General features: G+C 39.4%; 1 protein-coding gene across 1 annotated transcript in view; it reads right to left on the reverse strand.

Moving 5' to 3' along the window:
* Nucleotides 1-13,509, reverse strand: part of TGFBR3 (transforming growth factor beta receptor 3) — a 173,588-nt gene extending 160,079 nt beyond the window's left edge. Inside the window, exon 1 of the mRNA XM_049772193.1 lies at nucleotides 13,385-13,509. Coding sequence (XP_049628150.1) covers nucleotides 13,385-13,445 — 61 coding nt within the window. The 5' untranslated portion in view covers nucleotides 13,446-13,509. The remainder of the gene's footprint in view (nucleotides 1-13,384) is intronic.
* Between the last annotated feature and the right edge of the window lie 1,435 nt (nucleotides 13,510-14,944).

Genomic DNA, 14,944 nt, shown 5'->3' on the forward strand with positions numbered 1-14,944 from the left:
TGTTGTGCACTAAACTGAAACCACACTCAGATTTGAATGTTCAGTCTTGAACACCATCCCATGAATACTCAGCACCCACAACAACGTCACCATGCTACAAATGCTATCCAGATACAGCAATGAGCAAGATTAGCAATTCCTTCTCTGCTTTCATAGAGTTTCCATTCTAAGTGTTGGGAGAGGGAAATAAAAATTAAGAAATAGGGGTTATCATGCTTTTTAAAATACAAAGAGGCATGAGAGAGAGAGAGAGAGAGAAAGAGAGAGAGAGAGAGCACCAAGGTTAGTGTATATGGGTATACACCTTACATGTGACTAATACCAGTTCATTCCTAGGTACCATACTGGTCTTCTAGAATCACCAGGTGCTACCTTGAAGGCAGCTGTGCACCTGGGGTTGCCTGGGTAATCCCTGGCACTACATGGTCTGAGCAGCATCAAATTCTCAGGCCCTCATACTGACCCAACAATCCATTTGGTCAATAATAAGCATAAAGCACCCCTAAGATTCCTGAGAGACTCAGGAGACTCAAAATAAATCAATTCAATGAAACATAAAGACATTCCAACTTTCAAAAAGGATGTGGACCATAGTGCATGAAGCTTTTTATAAGAGAAAACCAGAGACTCCAGCACTGCCTTCCACCTCTCTGGCTTAGAGGGATACATTTCTATGTCAAATGTGTTCCCAGCTCTTGGGTGACTCCAGACACAAATACAATTCTTATGTTTTTTTTCCGCCCCACCTCCCCCAATTTTTATGTTTTTTATCAACAAGGAACAAAGCCTTTGAGTTCCGTCCACTTTGACACATATATAGTATGAGACAACCTCATCATTCTGAGACCTTTCATTGTACAGAATGTCCATCCTTCCTACCACTACTTATCTGGGTTATTTGTGAGTCAAATTTTCCATCATCCTACAGAGCATAATCAGAAACTGACAGTATTGGAAGCTATCTCTAAGACTGTATTATACAATACAAGGAAGGATTTCCCAAGAATTAAGTATTTTAAATTCAAACAAAAGTTGGGGATTCAGTCAACAGAATATTATAAAGTTCATGCATGAATTAGAATGAGTTGTATTAGATCATTTATAGGACCCTAAAAATATTAACAATGCAACAATTCTAGAACTATTACGTGCCCTTGTATGAAGTATCTTCCCAAAGGCAGCTTATCCTAGAACAATACTTAAGGATAAAATTGCTAGTAAGGTAAAAATTGAGATGTCATGAAGAAATATGCAACCCACAATGTAATCAAACAATAACTTTAACAGCAAACGAACAGCTTTGCTTTGAGGCATGAATATTAAAGCACAGAATCTCCTCAAATCTTACAAGGCAAGCACCAGTGAGCTATCAGCTTCATTATACAGATAAAGGCACTAAAAAAAAAAAAAAAAAAAAAACACAGATTTCTCAGCTTCCATGCCTTGGACTTTTAGGGCAGGCTCATATGTCTGTTAAAATTGTTAAAATATTGCAATGGTATATGCGGAGCTTTTCCTCTGAGATGGGATTATCTAAAACAATAACACAAAAGAAACTCTGAAATTTGATAAATGAAGTTTTCTTAAATGACAATTGTAAAATTCTGTTCTAGAGATTATGCATATTAAATTCACTTTACTATAATTTGCTAAACTGTAGGTATGCTCAGAAAACTAATATTTGTTTGAAATCTTATTTCCAAGTAGCTTAAGCACTCTAGTATCTGGCTCAAAATCAGTTACAAAATTTTCCTATGACAGTCTAACAAACATTCTGCATTAGAGATTTATGCTTCTGCTGAAATACAGAGATACCAAATTGGCCATTGGTCATTATGACTGAGCTGGCCTCCTAGAGCAGTTTCCATTACAAAATCTACTTTACAGTAATGCAAGGTTCAGTTTAAAAGCTGACATAAACTAATAGTTCAAATGACAATACACTACTAGCTTCCCTCCTCTATGATTTTCCCACTTTCAAAAACACAACCAACATCTCCTTCCACTTAAATAATGAGGGCCAGAAATGAAGCACAATGATAAAAAGTACTTGCCTTTCTCATGTGAGGTCCTGGGTTTCTTATGCAGCACCTCAAAAACTAAAGAAAAAAAATGGAGTACCATATAATTGTATCTACCATATGATCATGGAAATTATTTCTTAAGTTTTTGAAAAAATTAAAATAGGTTCATATAATGTTTGCACCCTATTTTTGTGGGAAACATTTTTGGCACAAAATCTGTGACAATTACATACTGAAATGTGGTACTTAAACTAAAAAGTAAAATTGTTAATTCCAAAATGTGGAATTCTTTTGTTTGTTTGTTTGTTTTGTAATGTTTTTGTTTTTTAGGGGTTACACTTGGTAATGTTCAGGGATTATTCAACTTTGCACTCGGGAATTACTCCTGGTGGTGATCAGGGGACCATATGGGATACTGAAGATCAAACCTCAGATGGCAAAATAATAAATCTGAAGTTGACATTTTTGGGATACTCTATATTTGTACACATTAATGGCTAATATTTTAAATTAAAGAACCAAAATGATTACCTTTATGGAGATTATAAAAATATGAGTTAAAGGGAAAGGAAAACATTAAATAAATATGAGCTTTCAGATGATGGAGATAGTTCAAAGGGCTGGAGCGTACACTTAGCATGCAGAGGCCTCAAGTTTGATTCCAGGCACCACATGGCTCTCTAAGAATCATGTGGGTAGCATCAATGCTCCCAGCCCTGATGACCTGAGTAGATAGGCCATGAGTATTGTTAATTGTTTTCCTTGAAACAATGGGCTAATTTTGTTCCATTTTGAAAATGTCTGCCAAATAAATCTGGATAATCATCATTTGACTGTCAGTCATTCTTGTATGTGAAATGGCATTCCATGAAATACAGATTCATTCAGCTCACACAGTTCAAACTGCCCAAGAGCTTTTGTCCATAATACCAATCCATACTTTGTAGCATAGCTGTCTACATGCATAATTTCCATCTCACCATCTGGAACACCCCAAAAAAAGACACCTGTGAGATTTTCTATTGCTTCACCAAAACCCTCTTACTTATTTTTATTTGTATATCAGTCTTGGGCGCTAAAGACTGAACCCAAAGCTTCACACACTGAAGGGGATTGCTTCACCACTGAACAACATCCCTGGACCTTTTGTCCAGAACATTCTTGTGACCAAGAAAGTAACATGCCAGGAACATGCCTTACATGCTGATAATCCAGGCTTAAGGTAGGAAGAATATGGGGGGGATGGGTGCTGGGCCTCCCAACAGACATCCTCAGGGTCAGCAGAGGCCATGAGCACTCTGGAGTTCATACAGTATATACTCTGGGGGAGGGGCAGGAGGTGGGGAGGTCTGTGACCAGCACATACTCTTTGGGGAAATGTGGGGCATGGGGGGAGGGCAGGTGTTTGTGGACGCTTTTGCCAATGCATTGCAAGTTGAGCCACAAGCAGAAGTAATAGATTTGAGAGAGCCTACCTGGAATGTTATGAAATAGCTCAGCATAGTTCTCTAAAATTTTTCACTAGAATTCTTTTCTTCTGAATCATGTTAATAAAGTAGGATCTGGCCTCGATTCCATGTGGAAGTCACTGCAGGGTGCTTTAATCCAGAAGAACCAGAAAAAGATGCTGAGGCCTGTCAGAAGGAGGCAGGACCCAAAACAGAAATGGAACAAGTTCTATAAGGTGGTTTTCAGACAGTTATGAGGAAGGAAGGAAGGGAGGAAGGAAGGAAGGAAGGAAGGAAGGAAGGAAGGAAGGAAGGAAGGAAGGAAGGAAGGAAGGAAGGAAGGAAGGAAGGAAGGAAGGAAGGAAGGAAGGAAGGAAGGAAGGAGGGAGGGAGGGAAGGAAGGAAGGAAGGAAGGAGGGAGGGAGGGAGGGAGGGAGGGAGGGAGGGAGGGAGGGAGGGAGGGAGGGAGGGAGGGAAGGAAGGAGGGAAAGAGGGAAGGAGGGAAAGAGGGAAGGAGGGAAGGAGGGAAGGAGGGAAGGAAGGAGGAAGGAAGGAAGGAAGGAAGGAGGGAAGGAAGGAAGGAAGGGAGGAAGGAGAAAAGAAGGGAAGGAGGGAGGGAGGGAGGGAGGGGGGAGAAGAAAGGGGGGAGAGAGGAGGAGGGAAGGAGGGAAGGAGGAAGGAAGGAGCTATCTTACTTAGACTCTGTCAATGCAATGGGATCTACCTACCACACTCTTCTCTGTTTTCGTCTACTGCATATAGTCTGCAGGACTCCTGGAGCACCAAAAATACCACTTGGCTCAACAAGCCTCAACTCTTCCATAAGGACTCAATTACTTTTTTATAATTCATTTGACTGAGCTAATTCTAGATATTATTCTATAAAACAGGCCAAATAGAACATACTCATATAAACCTACTCCTCTCCTTTAGGCAGATGGTAAGACCTTAATATTACATTGATCAACACTTAATTTCACACTGAGATTTTTGAACACCATTTTCTAGTAGTAGCAGCAGTTTGCTGCCCTGGGTTAGCTAAATAGAGGAAATGAAGAGTCTGATTTGTTTTATTTTAAGAAAAAGAAAAAAAAGACTTACTTAAAAGGTCTGATCCTGGAGCCTTTGAACACTTAACACTGAGAACCTGAATTGTTTCTTAACAACACAAATCCTTTTCTTTTCTTTGAGAACAGGCCCTTGGGAATTATTTTCTTAATTTCTAAATGCTAAATAATTGTGTGTTATCTCACAAAACAAAACAAAGAATCTTTAAAAGATGCTCTTAGAGTTCCCTGGCTCAGGCACAGTCCATCTGAGGTCCATCAGTCAAAAGCTGGGCACAATGAACTGGAAATTTCGGGAACAATATGGCCACAAGCACTTCTCCAAAATGAAAAACAACTCCACTTTGGCCTAATTCCAAAAAGCAATTGAGCCGGGTTAGGTCTCAGCTAATCTCTGCAAAGTCTCTCTGCCAACTTTCTCCTACAAGCATTAGGTTTTCAGCACAGGCTTTGCAAATAATCTAAAACAATTAATTAGTGCTTTTGAGTTCACTCGCACCATTAATGAAATGTTGCCAGAGAGCCTTTGATAGCCTATTTGCAGAGTTAATTAAACATGGCAAAACAGAGGACCCTAACTGCCCTGGCCCCCAAGAGCAGGGCTGAAATGGGGCCAATGATAGTGACCTCAATCTTGCAGATACTGCTGGGGATGTGGGGTTGGGAAATAGGTCAGGTCCTCGGTCCTTCATAGTAGGTCAAACCCTGCTTTGGATTATGTAATTAAGGAGCTTTGAAAGTTCAAACTTTGGGGGAAACAGGAAGATGTTTCAAAAGACTGGAGTGTATGGATGCAAGTAGGCCCAGGTACCATCCCTAAGAAACAGTCCCTGAGCACTGCTGGATTCAATCCAGGGACACCTTCATGTGTGACACCCAAAACAAATGTAAATAAACCTACAAAATAAAACAAAGTTCAAACTATTCTTATACCCTAGCCTAGAGGTTTTCCCTTCTAACATATGGAAATTCTGGATAGCCAGGAATTTTGATATTGTTTCAAATCCTCACCTCCACCCCAAAACACATCTACCCTCCAAACTTCCCTTATACCCCCCACACACACACACATACACACTACACTGCAATCTCCAACATCTGAAACAAAAAGAATATAATAATTTTTTGTTGTTTTGGTTTTGGGCCACACTCAGAAGTGCTCTGGGGTTACTCCTGGCTCTGCACACAGAAATTATTCCTGGCAGTCTCATATGGGATGCCAGAGATCGAATCCAGGTCGGTCACTTATATGGCAAATGCTCTGCCCACTGTGCTCTGGTCCTTGTGTAATAATTTTTAAGATCTAAATACGTTAAGAAAATTTAGCTTAAAATTCCTTTCTCTCTGTCAAAGAGTTCTACAAATTTCAACTCCTGCAATGCCCCACTCCCATAACCTCAGCCATGTGAGAATCTCTTTTTCACTATCTAATGCCACCCAGTATTCCAGGCTGCTCCACAGGCATAGCCAGAAAGATAAACAGACTTAGGGAAGGCCAAGAAAATAAAAGCTAGCAGGGGGCAAGAAGTAAAAATATTAACTGCATTCCTCTAACCTCCTTTGGTCCAATTTCAAAAGCAGAGACCTAGGGTCTGGGGACCTGGGGTCTGAGGCTTCCTCCAGGCTCTGAGAACAGCATTGCTCATTGTTCCCCCCACTCAGGACAGAGATGATGTCTAAGGAAGCAAATCAGAAAACCTTATCCAGGCAGTGGCCAAATTTAAAAATACAAACATGTTGGGGCTGAAGTGATAGTACAGCAGGCAGGGTGTTTGCCTTGTACACAACTGACCAGGGTTCAATCCCCGGCATCTTATTTGATTCTCTTAGCCTGCTGGAACTGATTCTGAGCACAGAGCTAGGAGTGACGCCTGAGCACCACTAGGTATGGCCCAAAAACCAATAAACTAAAAATTATGTATATATATATGTATATACATATATATTTAATAAGTATTGTGTCCAATTACATGATAACAAAAATAATTTAAGAAATCTTTCCTTCAAAGAAAACCTAAATTTCACGAGTTTTAATCAGGAGCCTGATTATATGAATGAAATAAAAATTGGTGAAAATAACAAAGTTAAACTAGAACATGTCCAGTAGAAATGAGTCATGCTGCCAAGGGCAGAGCAATAGAACAGCGAACAAGAAAAGTACTGGTTCTATCCCAGTGCCCCCTCTGGTTTTATGAGTTATCCCTGAGTACAGAGACAGGAGTAAGCCCTGAGCACTACCAGTTCAATATATGGCTCGATATATGGTTCCCCGAGTAATACCTGGAGTGATCACTGAGCACAGAGTCAGAAATAAGTCCTGAGCTGAGAATGGCCAAGAATCCCCTTCCCAAAATACACTCCATTGAGTCAAATAAGCCCTGTTCACTTACAGAGATATAAAGCTATATTTTGTAAACCAATGGTACCTCAATTTTTAAAATTCTAAATATATTAAGTGTGGGGCAAAGAGATAGTATAGTGGGTTAGATGTTTATTTTACATGCTGCTAACCTGGGTTGATCCCCAGTATCATATATAGCAGGGGTGGCGAACAAGTTCAACACAAAGAGCCAAAATTTTAAACTGTGAGAACCAGAGAGCCAAACCATGTAGTGACCTGCCAAAACAGACAAACACTCACACAAAAGCATATAATTTTAACAATAATGTATTAAACACATATTGCATTTTGCCATTTTGAGTAAGGGTAAAAATCCTGTTCGCCACCCCTGATATATAGTCTCACAGCACCACCAGAAGTGGTCTCTGAGCATAAAGCCTAAGTAAGTCCTCATCATCACCTGGTGTGGCCCCAAAACAAACAAAAATTTACAATGTAAACTCCATCAAGATTTAGTAAACCATACAGCAGTACTATTTACAATAGCCAGAATCTGGAAGCCACCCAGATGTCCAACAACAGATGAGTGGCTAAAGAAATCTGTGGTATATTTATACAATGGAATACTATGAAGCTGTTAAAAAAAAATGAAGTCACAAAATTTGCATATACATGGATGGACTTGGAGACTAGTATGTGGAGTGAAACAAGTCAGAAGAAGAGATAAGCACAGAATAGACTCACTGATATGGGATTTAAGAAAAATAAAAGACAGTATAATAATAACCCAGAGACAATAGAGATAAGGGCTGGTAAAACCAGCCCATGATAACAAGCTTATCACAATGAATAGTAAGTGCAGTTAGAGAAATAACTACACTAACAGCTACCATAACAATAGAGAGAGAAATACAATGCACATTTCAAAGACAGGCAGGGGGTAGGGGAGATAGGAAATGGAAAGACAATGATGGCAGAAAAGTTGCATTGGTGAAGGGGATGTGCTTTTTATGGCTGAAACCCAATTACGAACATGTTTGTAATCATGGTGTTTAAATAAGAAATTATTAAAACATAAGATGTAGTGAACCAGATTCTTCAGTTTAACAAGATCTCCAGAGGACTCATATGCACTATAAAAATTTTATATTATGGATCCAGGGCCAGGAGAGATAGACAGGAGTTAATTAAGGCATTTGACTTGTATACAGTCAACCTTGGGCTCAAATCACGAGGACCATATTATGGTTCCTAGAGCAAAACCAGGCTCTGTACTCCTGAGCACTGAACCATGAATAGTCCCTGAGCACTACTGGATGTGGCCCCAAAACATAAATAAATAAAAACACAGGTCTAATGTTGTCTACAACTTCCAACTTCTAAAACAAGTTGAGTATAGACACAGTAAGCAAAACAAATATAACTATATTACAAACTTATTTTAAAATAATTCCTTTTGTCTTTTCTTTCTTTCTTTCTTCTTTCTTTCTTTCTTTCTCTTTCTTTCTTTCTTTCTTTCTTTCTTTCTTTCTTTCTTTCTTTCTTTCTTTCTTTCTTTCTTCTTTCTTTCTTTCTTCCTTCCTTTCTTCCTTCCTTCCTTCCTTCTCTCTCTCTGTCTCTCTGTCTCTCTCTGTCTCTCTGTCTCTCTCTGTCTCTCTGTCTCTCTCTGTCTCTCTCTGTCTCTCTGTCTCTCTCTCTGTCTCTCTCTCTCTGTCTCTCTCTCTCTCTCTCTCTCTCTCTCTCTCTCTCTCTCGTGGAATATACCCTGTGTTATTTGGGGGAACACACAGTGTGTGGGATCAATCTGGAGCTCCTGACTACAAAGTATGTGCTCCCGAGCTCTGAGCCATCAACCTGGCCTCTAGGGATTTATTTTCTTCACAAAAATATATTTATTATAAGCAACAAGTTCCTTGATCCCACTCAGTATGCAGTTTCAGTTCTAAAAGTGGGCCTATATAAGATATATTTACTCTCTAAATCCAAGAGCAACTCTATTTCTCTGAAACATTATCTTTGCTATGAAAAGCACTGTTGCAGAGGATGGTAAAACCCTCAAAACCCACAATCCTGAAAAACAGGTGGGGGTTGGGGGGTAGTAGGGTAGTAGAATATAAAGGGTGAGGCTTTGAAATCAGAAGAGAAAGCCGCTAGGAAGACAGAGTTCAGGCTTTTTAAAAGCAACCTTTTTTGTTTGGGTTTTTGTTTTTAGTCAGAAGCTAGTAAAATACCTGAAATGTGGTACGTTCTAAAAGTTTATTGACCAGACTACAATTCTCAGAATTAAACACAGAATTAAAGTTGAAAGAAAATGTGACAAGATAAATGTCCCTTTTCTATAGCCAAAATAAGGGTGGGGAGTATGCAGGGAGATTGCACATGTTGTTGAGCACAAGCCTTGCATGTGCAAAGTCATGAGTTCAAGCTCAGATTTATACCCAGCTACATTATCAGGTAATGCTCTAGTACCCTCAAGTACTTCTGAGTGTGGTCCCTATAGAAACTAAAAGAGGGAGCAGGCCAGAAAGACAGTGAGAGATTAATGCATTTACCTTACATGGAATCAGACCCAGGTTGAATCCCTGATACCACATACGGTCTCAGAAGCATCATCATGAGTGTCCAACCTCTGTGCACAGAGTCTTTCAGTACCACTGGGTATGGTCCAAACACCCATTTCCAGACTTCCACCAAAAAAAAGAAAGAATGAGGTGGCGGCAATTCCTCTAAACATTTACACAACACTTCACAATGTGTACACCATAGTAGATGGTACTTCACCATACGCAATATACGTAGGTGTGTATATACAGCCTATACCTATGGTTTCCAACCCTTGACATCTGTGGACTAGCACAGGGCCACCCAAGGTTCAACAGATGGAAATCACTGTAAAAACTTTCAGCAATGAACAACAGTGCTGCTATGCACAAATTGCATCTCACAGGAAAAAATGTTGCAGGGACAGGATCAAGGGCACAAGGCCTGGCTCTCCTGGGCCTTGTGCCTCCCTGGACCTCCTTTACCTGTAGATGGACAAAGAAGAGGGTTTGAGAATGAAGGAGAGCTACTCCCAACAACTCTAACCCATCTACTAGACTCAACTAAGTTTGCAATCATGTGAGGGCCAAAAAAAGCCAGTTAGAGAACTTAGAGCTGTTTCGTTTTGTTTTTATTTGTTTGAGGCCACACCTAGCAGTGTCAGTGGTCACTCCTGGCAGGCTCAGGTGGGCTATATGTAATGCTGAGAATTGGGCATGGGTTGGCTGTATGTATGAAAAGTACTTTACTCATTGTGTCATTGCTCTAGTCCCTTAGTAGAATGTCATCCTTTTGCCATAACTACCCACCATCCCTTTATATAGCTCCCTTCAAAGCTAATAAATAACTTTTTATATGCAATTGTATTACATATATTTTTGAAAATATTTTATTATAAATATTTAAAAAATGTACATATACTTAAAATTTTATTTTAAACATTTTATAATAAATTATTTCTATTTATAAATAAGCACAAGAGCTATTCCTAGCAGTATACAAAAGGTGATGTGATTCCAGGGACTGACCTTGGGTTTTCTACCTGGAAGGCATGCACCCCAGCCCTTCAAACTTTTGTTCTTTTTTTAAATTTCTGGAAATATTCTGAGCTATCTCTCAGATCTGTTTTTTGTTTTTGTTTTTGGTAGGAAAGTGGGAGTTTTTTGTTTGTTTCTTTTCAATCAACAGTTTCCTGATTGAGGACACAGTTCAAGTGATTCAGCACACATCTCATATGTATGAGGCCCTGAGTGTGATCCCTGGCACTGAAAAAATAAAATGAAAGCTTTCCTTTGAAAGTGGTAAGATTTTCCACATTCCACTCTAGATATTTTTTCCTACTATTTCTAGGATTTGGCAGCACTGGGCAGGAGAATAGCTGGACTTCGGCTCCCAACACACCTTTTGCAGCCCTTGGAAGGAACATCCTGCCAGTCAAGGAGTATTTACTCCCTTTAGAATTCCACCTGATTTATAGCATTCTTTCAGAGCCTAAAAATGATGATCATGCCAGACTCCATATTAAATTATATTCAGGGAACTTTCTGAAGAAAATTTTTAAAAAGTGGCTTATATGAATGGGGTTCAGGCTAGGCCAATCTTCTGGTGCCCATATGTGAGAGTGTTGAGTGATACTTGAAGGAAGGTCACACTTTGGAACCTTTCCTGGACACTTTTAAAGACACCATCCAGCTCTATCTGCAATTTAAAGTTGTCCCAGAATATGACAACATTGGTGAAAGCAAACAAGCTAAACAAAGTCCAGAGCCTGGCATACAGCTCTGTGGAAATACATATAGCTTATATGTATAATGCTATGGTTTTGATCCCCAGTAACTCAAAAATAAATATATACACGTACAGAAAGAATCTAGTTTTCTACATACATAATTGTCAACTGTGCGAAGCATAATAATCTTTGAACAACTGAACCTTTAAACAGATGAGTACAGATAGCTTTGTCCTAATAGCATTGCTGATCAGCGTTTATAAAACAGATCATTATAACTCACATGCTTCAGGAACCCAGCAAGCAAAGCAGCTAACTACAAAGACAGGCAAAGGAGCTAAAAAAAAAAAAAAAAAAACCCAAGCAGATATGACCTCAAAACAAGACAAATATTTGTCTCTCACAAGATAGTTCCTTTTTGGGGTGGGAGCCAGAGTGATAGCCCTGCACATCGTGCATTGGCCTTGCACATGGCTGACCTAAGTTTTAGCTACATTACCCCATATAATCCCCTGAGTCTGCCAGGAGTCATTTCTAAATGCCAAGCCCTTTAAGCACAGCCAGAAGTGGCCCCAAACAAAATAAAACAAAAAGATGGTCCCTTTTTCTTCCCTAAGCTTCCATTTATTCATTTGTTAAATAAATATAGGAGCAAGAATGGTTACATGATTACAGAAAAAATATCATAATGCTAAGGATATGGCTCAAAGGGATAAGAACATGTTCTGCATGTTTAAAGCCCAAGTAGGTCTTGATAAATATTCACCTCAGTTGGATTTGTAGAAGGATTAAATGAACTGATAGATGTACAATAGAATGCTGGGCTGAAACTAATTCTAGTTTGCCTGCAGAAGCATGCTGAGTTCAATCAGGAGTTTCAGTCTCTAAGTCTCACTAATACCCTACATACTAGAAAACAATACCTGCCTGCCCCCAGGAACTATTATGAGGTCAAATAAAATTGTAGTTATAAAAGTACTTTGAAAATTATAAACATGATATTATCATTAGTCCCCTGCTACCCCTGGCTATTATCCTATCCTATTAGAAACGAAATATTAACTGATATTTCCACTCATGTCTCATGAGCACAAAGCAGTCATAGTTATCTTGGCAGGAAAATAACTATGAACAGCTCCATTTCCTTATAAATTGTACCTGGAATTCTAGCTGGCATGGCAGCTGGAGCACTTCTGCAAACTGCATCCCAGCAACACCTCTCTGGCCAAGCATGAGGGGTCTGTCATGCAGACACGTTTCATTCCTTCCAAACAAACCAATTCCCTGCATCAGCTGTGCTTTTTTCTCATTATTCGGGATCCTGAGAGCACAGCTCTCTCTAGCTATGGCAAAGCTTCAGAGGCAGAAGTTGATATTTTTAAATGATGTGTAGCAAAAAATATTCTCTATAGTGAAAGCTTTGGACTAGGGACCTGGTCCAACAGTAGCAATAATCTTGTATGTGTGAAACCCTAGGTTTGGGCCTGACACCAGAAACAAACACCTTTCCAGTTTTCTTAGGTGGGTTATAAAAGATAAGTGCCAATACTGATATCATTTCTAGCTCTTATTCACCTGCTTAGAGGTGTAGATTGAGGAAGAAGAGAAGAAAGGAAGACACATTTGTCAAAGCAACAATAACTCTGGGGCACAGCTCCCATCCTTCTGCTTCTTTCACCATAATCCAAAAGCAGAAATGGAAATAGTTTCACCAAAAACCCAGTTAAACCTGGGTTTCTGGAGTGAATCAACTCCTACTATGGAAACTCAGCTCACTCCCTATATGCTCTTGGCTTCCTAGCTGCACATCTAAAACAGGTATTTTATAGTATGGTAATAATATCCAGACACAATAAAGACAAGGACTATGAGGACCAGCCCATAGTAGGAAGAGTCTCACAAATAGAAGTTAGGGCAAAGAAGGGACCACTCTGACAATGATAGTTGGAAATGATCACTCGGACAAGAACTGAGTGCTAAAAGGAGATAAAGTGATATGCATGATACTTTTTCAGTAACAATATTGCAAACCACAGTGTCTAAAAGGAAAAAAGGGATCAAATATATTATGTATTTGCAGAGCAAACAACTGTTTTATTTCCTGTTAGAACATAAAAATTCTACTTCTACATAAATAGCACATATCCTAACTATTTTCCAAACCCAAGAGACTGAGGCAAAAAAAAAATGTTCAAAAGAAAGTAAAAGAGTGCAACTTATCTTATACAACTTACCTGCGGTGGTGAGAAAGGAGCTCATCAAGGCAAATACAGCAACCACAAGATGAGAAGCCATTTTCCTTTCCTGAACAAATGGGTAATGTTCAGTGACTGGATCACAGACAATCTTCACAAATCAGAAATGGCTAAATGCCTCTTTCCAATTTTCAAATTACCTGTAAAAACACATTTGACAGAGAAAAGTTATTGTAGAAACTTCTTTTAATAAAACAAAACGCGGGACCGGAGAGATAGCATGGAGGTAAGGCGTTTGCCTTTCATGTAGAAGGTCGATGGTTCAAATCCCAGCATCCCATATGGTCCCCTGAGCTTGCCAGGAGCGATTTCTGAGCATACAGCCAGGAGTAACCCCTGAGCGCTGCCAGGTGTGACTCAAAAACAAAAAACAAAAAAAACAAAGAAAAAATAAACCAATACGCATTAAAGTGAAATGAATAATTTCCGAAAGGTAAGATAAACACATCTTCCAAGATGCCAATATAGACATAAAGCTAACCACAGTGGGATTGGTAATTACCTAATAAGATGTTTATAGCTAATACTTTTGAAAAGGGAAGCTTGTTCCTGACATGTAAAAATTGTTAGTGTTGGGGTGGGAGCGGTGGCACAAGCCATAGGGTGTTTGCCTTGTATGCGCTAACCTAGGACAGACAGCAGTTTTATCCCCCAGTGTCCCATATGGTCCCTCAAGCCAGGAGCAATTTCTCAGTGCATAGCCAGGCATAACCCCTGAGTGTCATCGGGTGTGGTCCAAAAAACAAACAAAAAATTGTTGGTGTTATATAAAAAATTCAGAACTATAGCAGAAAATAATATAACATCATCAGTTATGGGGTGGCACTGAAGTCTCTTGATACATGAATTTCCTAATGTCAGGAGGTAAACATTGCTAGAAACTCAATCTAATATTACAACAGAGCTATCACAAGTAATTCTAGCTGCGATAAATAGTTATAATCACTCTGAAAAAAACAAAGAACCATGAAAAGATGAAAGATTACTATTTCAATGGTTGGCCAACATTTTAACAGAAGTTTCCCTATCTCTATCTCTGAGACTATCTCATTACTAAATAACATTTTCCTGTCTTGAAGTTTTGTGCTGGTAGTATTCCACCTATGACCTACTCATTTGGCCATTCCAAAATCTATTTCAAATCCTAGACACACAAGCGTACACACACACACACACACACACACACACACACACACACACACACACACACACACAGCGAGCGAGTGAGCGAGAGAGAGAGAGAGAGAGAGAGAGAGAGAGAGTCTGGCACAGTCCATAATAGTTGTTCAATTTAACAAATATTTATTGAGCATTGTCTGTGTTCCAGGCATTATGTAATGGTATGATTCCTTCTCCTCAGGAATAAAAAGTGACCCAAAAACTGGATAAATGAGTAAAAACCTTCCTAATCTAAGCCTGGACAAGGGAGGGTCATGAAGTTCCATTGCACCATCTAAACAAGCTGTTCAAATTATAGCCTTTTACCCCTGTTCAGTAAATACCATCTACCAGCTCAAAAGCTCAGTGACAGTGTGCATA

Source organism: Suncus etruscus, chromosome 4, assembly GCF_024139225.1.
Source record: "Suncus etruscus isolate mSunEtr1 chromosome 4, mSunEtr1.pri.cur, whole genome shotgun sequence".
NCBI lineage: Eukaryota > Metazoa > Chordata > Mammalia > Eulipotyphla > Soricidae > Suncus > Suncus etruscus.